General features: G+C 44.4%; 1 protein-coding gene across 3 annotated transcripts in view; it reads left to right on the top strand.

The window, feature by feature from the left end:
* The first annotated feature begins 7,145 nt into the window (after positions 1 to 7,145).
* PRMT9 (protein arginine methyltransferase 9) overlaps positions 7,146 to 7,611 on the top strand; it is a 46,061-nt gene continuing 45,595 nt past the window's right edge. Inside the window, exon 1 of one of the 3 annotated variants that reach the window (XM_024246132.3) lies at positions 7,146 to 7,580. In XM_024246132.3, the coding sequence (XP_024101900.2) occupies positions 7,392 to 7,580 (189 nt within the window). In that variant the 5' untranslated portion in view covers positions 7,146 to 7,391. The remainder of the gene's footprint in view (positions 7,581 to 7,611) is intronic. The other 2 variants (XM_054554566.2, XM_054554565.2) reach the window with 2 other exon arrangements.

The following is a 7,611-nucleotide window of genomic DNA, read 5'->3' as shown; positions in this document are numbered from 1 at the left end:
TGCTTTCAATGTTTCTGAAGAAATCTTTGATTTAGAATAAAAAAGTAGGCCGGGCACGATGGCTCACGCCTGTAATCCCAGCACTTTGGGAGGCCAAAGCGGGTGGATCACGAGGTCAGGAGATTGAGACCATCCTGGCTAACATGGTGAAACCCTGTCTCTACTAAAAATACAAAAAAAATTAGCCGGGCGTGGTGGCGGGTGCCTGTAGTCCCAGCTACTCGGGAGGCTGAGGCAGGAGAATGGCATGAACTCAGGAGGCGGAGCTTGCAGTGAGCCAAGATCGTGCCACTGCACTCCAGCCTGGGCAATAGAGCGAGACTCCGTCTTGAAAAAAAAAAAGAATAAAAAAGTATAACCTACATTCTGCCTTTGTTTTTCATTGTACTTCTGGGTTCTTTGAATATAGGGCTCTTCCAAAAGGCATGAAAGGTAATTACAATAAATTCAGTTAATCTTCATAAAGATGAAGAATCTTAAGTAACTCAGCCTCAACCAGTACTGAGGTAATAAAGGAACAAAAAATAGTAATCAAAATGTATTTACTATTCCAGTTTATCTATTTATTTGAGACACAGTCTTGCTCTGTTCCTAGAGTGCAGTGGTGCAATCATAGCTTACTGAAGCTTCGAACTCCTGGGAGATCCTCCCTTCTCAGACTCCTGAGTAGCTAGGACCACTGATGTGTGTCACCACACTCAGCTAACTTTTTTATTTTAAATTTTTTGTAGAGGTGGAGTCTTGCTATGCTGCTTAGGCTGGTCTTGAACTCCTGGCCTGAAGTGATTCTCCAGCCTTAGCCTCTCAAAACTCTGGGATTACAGGCATGAGTCACCACACCCAGCCAATTCCAGTTTCTTTTTTTTTTCTTCTGTTTCTGGTTTGCTCTGTTTTTTTTTTTTTTTTTTTTTTAATTATACTTTAAGTTCTAGGGTACATGTGCACAACGTGCAGGTTTGTTACATATGTATACGTGTGCCATGTTGGTGTGCTGCACCCATGAACTCGTCACTTACGTTAGGTATATCTCCTAATGCTATCCCTTCCCCCCTCCTCCCACCCCACGACAGGCCCAGGTGTGTGATGTTCCCCTTCCTGTGTCCAGGTGTTCTCATTGTTCAATTCCCACCTATGAGTGAGAACATGTAGTGTTTGGTTTTCTGTCCTTGCAATAGTTTGCTCAGAATGATGGTTTCCAGCTTCATCCATGTCCCTACAAAGGACATGAGCTCATCCTTTTTTATGGCTGCATAGTATTCCATGGTGTATATGTGCCATATTTTTTCTTTTTTTTTTTTTTTGAGATGAGTCTCGCTCTGTCACCCAGGCTGGAGTGTAGTGGCATGATCTCGGCTCACTGCAAGCTCCGCCTCCCGGGTTCACACCATTCTCCTGCCTCAGCCTCCCAAGTAGCTGGGACTACAGGTGCCTGCCACCACGCCTGGCTAATTTTTTATATTTTTAGTAGAGACCGGGTTTCACCGTGTTAGCCAGGATGGTCGCGATCTCCTGACCTTGTGATCCGACTGCCTCAGCCTCCCAAAGTGCTGGGATTATAGGCATGAGCCACCGCACCTGGCCATGTGCCACATTTTCTTAATCCAATCTATCATTGATGGGCATTTGGGTTGGTTCCAAGTCTTTGCTATTGTGAATAGTGCCGCAATAAACATACGAGTGCATGTGTCTTTATAGCAGCATGATTTATAGTCCTTTAGGTGTATACCCACTAATGGGATGGCTGGGTCAAATGGTATTTCTAGTTCTAGATCCTTGAGGAATCACCACACTGTCTTCCACAATGGTTGAGCTAGTTTACAGTCCCACCAACAGTGTAAAAGTCTTCCTATTTCTCCACATCCTCTCCAGCACCTGTTTTTTCCTGACTTTTTAATGATTGCCATTCTAACTGGTGTGAGATGGTATCTCATTGTGGTTATGATTTGCATTTCTCTGATGGCCAGTGATGATGAGCATTTTTTTGTGTGTCTGTTGGCTGCACAAATGTCTTCTTTTTGAAGTGTCCGTTCATAGCTTTTGCCCAATTTTTGATGGGGTTGTTTGATTTTTTCTTGTAAATTTGTTTAAGTTCTTTGTAGATTCTGGATATTAGCCCTTTGTCAGATGGGTAGATTGCAAAAATTTTCTCCCATTCTGTGGGTTGCCTGTTCACTCTGATGGTAGTTTCTTTTGCTGTGCAGAAGCTCTTTAGTTTAATTAGATCCCATTTGTCAATTTTGGCTTTTGTCGCCATTGCTTTTGGTGTTTTAGACATGAAGTCCTTGCCCATGCCTATGTCCTGAATGGTATTGCCTAGGATTTCTTCTAGGGTTTTTATGGTTTTAGGTCTAACATTTAAGTCTTTAATCCATCTTGAATTAATTTTTGTATAAGGTGTAAGGAAGGGATCCAGTTTCAGCTTTCTACACATGGCTAGCCAGTTTATCCAGCACCATTTATTAAATAGGGAATTCTTTCCCCATTTCTTGTTTTTGTCAGGTTTGTCAAAGATCAGATGGTTGTAGATGTGTGGTATTATTTCTGATGGCTCTGTTCTGTTCCATTGGTCTATATCTCTGTTTTGGTACCAGTACCATGCTGTTTTGGTTACTATAGCCTTGTAGTATAGTTTGAAGTCAGGTAGCATGATGACTCCAGCTTTGTTCTTTTGGCTTAGGATTGTCGTGACAATGCCAGCCTTTTCTGGTTCCATATGAACTTTAAAGTAGTTTTTTCCAATTCTGTGAAGAAAGTCATTGGTAGCTTGATGGGGATGGCACTGAATCTGTAAATTACCTTGGGCAGTATGGTCATTTTCATGATATTGGTTCTTCCTATCCATGAGCATGGAACGTTCTTCCATTTGTTTGTGTCCTCTCTTATTTCATTGAGCGGTGGTTTGTAATTCTCCTTGAAGAGGTCCTTCACATCCCTTGTAAGTTGGATTCCTAGGTATTTTATTCTTTTTGAAGCAATTGTGAATGGGAATTCACTCATGATTTGGCTCTCTGTCTGTTATTGGTGTATAGGAATGCTTGTGATTTTTGCACATTGATTTTGTATCCTGAGACTTTGCTGAAGTTGCTTATCAGCTTAAGGAGATTTTGGGCTGAGACGATGGGGTTTTCTACATATACAATCATGTCATCTGCAAACAGGGACGATTTGACTTCTTCTTTTCCTAACTGAATACCCTTTATTTCTTTCTCCTGCCTGATTGCCCTGGCCAGAACTTCCAACACTATGTTGAATAGGAGTGGTGAGAGAGGGCATCCCTGTCTTGTGCCAGTTTTCAAAGGGAATGCTTCCAGTTTTTGCCCATTCAGTATGATATCGGCTGTGGGTTTGTCATAAATAGCTCTTATTATTTTGAGATACGTCCCATCAATACCTAATTTATTGAGAGTTTTTAGCATGAAGGGCTGTTGCCAATTCCAGTTTCTTAAGGTGACCAGCTGTTCCATGTTATTTGTATCATTCCATTTTTTCAAATGACCTATCTATGTACAGAAAGTCTTGAAGTTATAGATAAACCACCAAAAAATGCAAATAATTGGCCGGGCACAGTGGCTCATGCCTGTAATCCCAGCACTTTGGGAGGCTGAGGCGGGCGGATCACCTGAGGTCAGGAGCTCGAGATCAGCCTGACCAACATGGAGAAACCCTGTCTCTACTAAAAATACAAAATTAGCCGGGCGTGGTGGTGCATGCCTGTAATCCCATCTACTCGGAAGGCTGAGGGAGGAGAATCGCTTGAACCCAGGAGGCGGAGGTTGCAGTGAGCTGAGATCACACCATTGCACTCCAGCCTGGGCAACAAGAATGAAACTCCGTCTCAAAAAAAAAAAAAAAAAAAGAAGAAGAAGAAAAAAAAAGAAATGCAAATAATCTGCTCCTTCTCTAGCTTAATCATATTTTATCTCAGTGAAACCTGGTAGTTCACAAAGTTATTTGAAGTAGTTCACAAGGGCCAGAAAGCATTACTCACACCTTTTTAGGACAGTCACTGCCCACATGTTGATACTCTAGTGGTGATGATGAAGTTGGCTTCTTTCATATCTTTTCTTTTTTTCTTTCTTTTTTTTTTTTTTTGAGACAGAGTCTCTCTCTGTCGCCCAGGCTGGCGTGCAGTGGCAGGATCTCAGCTCACTGCAAGCTCCGCCTCCCCGGTTCACGCCATTCTCTTGCCTCAGCCTCCTGAGTAGCTGGGACTACAGGCGCCTGCCACCACGCCTGGCTAATTTTTTGTATTTTTTAGTAGAGACGAGGTTTCACCGTGTTAGCCAGTGTGGTCTCGATCTCCTGACCTCGTGATCCACCCGCCTCGGCCTCCCAAAGTGCTGTGATTACAGGCCTGAGCCACCGCGCCCGGCCCTTTCATATCTTTTCTACCCTCTCTCCACTTCCTGCCAAGTCCCTCCTCCATCTCTTGTCCTCCACAGACTTGGTAGAAATGTTTCATGCAGTCTAGGTGTTTTAGGTGCTCAGGTTATCTCAATGAACCAAACAGACCAAAAAACAAAATGGAGCAAAACAAAATTAAAGAAATTCCTCTGTGGAAGCAGAAAGCATGCCCCGGAGTACAAGATAATTTGTAAAGTGAAGTAATTCAGCTGAAGCAGGGACTCACAGAGATGACTGGAAGGATGATGTTTCAATGATACATCTCCAATCCACTTCTCTGCAGTGAAAGACTGGGAGGTTTCTTTCTGCTTTCTGGAAAGAGGTTTCAGCCAACTACATTTGACTCTTAAAGGATATGGGTGCATACACTTTTGATCAAATGCCTACAGGTGTTAGTAACCTAATTTTTATTTTAATAATCCAGATTATTTATTTATTTATTTTGAGACGGAGTGTCGCTCTGTTGCCCAGGCCAGAGTGCAGTGGCACAACCTTGGCTCACAGCAAGCTCAGCCTCCCGGGTTCACGCCATTCTCCTGCCTCAGCCTCCCGAGTAGCTGGGACTACAGGTGCCCGCCACCACGTCCAGCTAATTTTTGTATTTTTATTAGTAGCGGGGTTTCACCGTGTTAGCCAGAATGGTCTCGATCTCCTGACCTCGTGATCTGCCCACCTCGGCCTCCCAAAGTGCTGGGATTACAGGCGTGAGCCACCACGCCCAGCTGTCCAGATAATTTTTAAATGATTCTAGATAATGGTAACAATGAATAACGTTAACTCTATATGTATATCAGATATAAAATGTTTCTATACGTATTATCTCATTTGATGGTTATAGTGCTCTTGTGACTAAAGTAGGAAAGGTAGCTTTAATAGGCCTTTTAAAAATAAACAATCTTAAGGAATGCTGATTGGATGGGATAGAAAGGACCAAGCTTGGTCTTGAATGCTCTTTTTAAAGAAGTCTGATGGCCCTTTCATGTTCTGTTGATTCCTACTAGGAATAGAAAGGCCTTACTTAGCCTTAGACGTTTCAGTTTCGTTAAGAAAACATCATCCATTAAGTCCTAATTTGTTTTGCACAGAAAGCAGCAATTAAGGATAGGAGAGAAATAGGAACATGAATAGTCGGAAAAGTCTACGCGCAAAACCTAGGAGTGGGGATATACTTTGCATTAAATTATTATTATTATTGTTATTTTTGACATTGAGTTTCACTCTTAGCGCCCAGACTGGAGTGCAATGCCACGATCTTGGCTAACTGCAACCTCTGCCTCCCAGGCTCAAGCGATTCTCCTGCCTCAACCTCCCGAGTAGCTGGGATTACAGATGCCCACCACCATGCCCGGCTAATTTTTGTATATTTTTTTTTCAGTAGAGACAGGGCTTCACACGTTGGCCAGGCTCCCCGATCTCAAGTGATCTGCCCGCCTTGGCCTCCTAAAGTGCTGGGATTACAGGCGTGAGCCACCGCGCCGGCCCTTTGCATTAAATTAAACAAAAATCACCATCCTGGCCAACATGGTGAAACCCTGTCTCTACTAAAAATACAAAAATTAGCTTGGCGTGGTGGCGCTTGCCTGTAGTCCCAACTACTCGGGAGGCTGAGGCAGGAGAATCGCTTGAACTTGGGAGGTAGAGGTTGCAGTGAGCCGAGATCGCACCACTGCACTCCAGCCTGGCGACAGAGTGAGACTTTGTCTCAAAAAATAAAAAAATAAAAAAAAGAAAAGAAAAAGAAAGAAGAAAAAAATCAAAGTCCTTACTTTGCATCATAATCCGCTAGGTGCAAAGGTCACAAAAGTGATTAAGAATAGCTCACAATCTAGTGAACTGGAACCTGAAAAACTGATTAGGATTTACACAGGCGAGTGCTCAGAAAAAAGGGTAGTTCAGATAATTGGATCAGAAGAGAAGGCAAAAATGCATGACGTGTTTTTGAGAATTAGAGGAGCCCTCAAAATGTATTAGTTTGATATGCAAAATGCTCGATTTAAGATATTCTCCATTAATGTATTTGAAAATGGGGACAAAAATAACTTTTCAGCTGTAATAACTATGCTCCCCTCCCTTTGAGTTTCGAATCTGTATCTTAGAGGCCATACTTGAATGTGGAAAAACTTTGTATTAATGTAAACACTATACAGTGATAAGACACGGAACAGTGAAATAAGACACGGAACAGTGAAATAACCCCTAAGCTCATCTTATAACTGAACAGATGGGTGGCCAGGGAACTTGGATTTGAACCATGCCTATGCCACTAGCTGGTTGTGTGACCTTGAGCAAATCACTTCTCAGGATATCACGTTTGCCATCATTAAGACAAGTGTGATCCAAAGGTCCATCTAGCCAGGTTTTGTGAGAATGATTTGAAATGCCTATGAAAGCATTTCCTCTACCACGTCTGAGATGCTTTTGTTATCTCCAGGTTCTCTCAGGTCTTGAAATTTTGTGCATCACGATCCAAAATGTCTTAAGCATCATCACAAATGCTTGACCGTCCCTCATGAGCAGGTGGCGCTTCGCGCTGCCTGGGTCTGTACAACAGGGTCTTGCAGTCGAAAGCCACACACTCCCGGAGTGCAAGAGGGAGAGAAAGCTCTGCTTTCAGCCGGGGAAAAAAAGGGCGCGAGACCGGACAGGTCCTGCCACAGACTTTTTCCTATGCTCACGCACAGTGGTCTCTCCTGCGTGAATGGGCGGCAGTGACGTACCCACGTCGGGCGCGCTGACGTTCGCGTAGCGTGCGCCGCTGGCCAGGTCCGCAATAGTGGGGTGTGCGTCACGGTCTGCGCGGCCGGCGGAGCCAGGACTGGGCGGAGCTTCTGCCTGGGCTGGGGTTGGCGAGTTCATCCGCGGCGGAGGGTAACTTTGCTGTACTGTTTTATGAGCACTTGTCTGGTCCCTGGAAGTGTAGCATCGAGAGAGTTTTCTAATTCCGTTTACAAAATATCTTCCCTTTGGCCATACAAGTGGTGACTGCCATGTCGAACTCGCGGCCCAGGTCCCGCCGAGACGCCGGGGGTGGCGCTGGGGCAGCCGGCCGGGACGAGCTGGTGTCGCGGTCCTTGCAGAGCGCAGAGCACTGTCTGGGCGTCCAGGACTTCGGCACTGCCTATGCCCACTACCTCCTTGTGCTCAGCCTGGCGCCGGAGCTGAAAGACGACGTGAAGGTGAGGGTCCTTTTTTCTCACTTGCTGGCAG

The sequence above is a fragment of the Pongo abelii genome, chromosome 3 (genome assembly GCF_028885655.2).
Source record: "Pongo abelii isolate AG06213 chromosome 3, NHGRI_mPonAbe1-v2.0_pri, whole genome shotgun sequence".
NCBI lineage: Eukaryota > Metazoa > Chordata > Mammalia > Primates > Hominidae > Pongo > Pongo abelii.
This window is presented reverse-complemented; position numbering and strand designations above follow the sequence as displayed.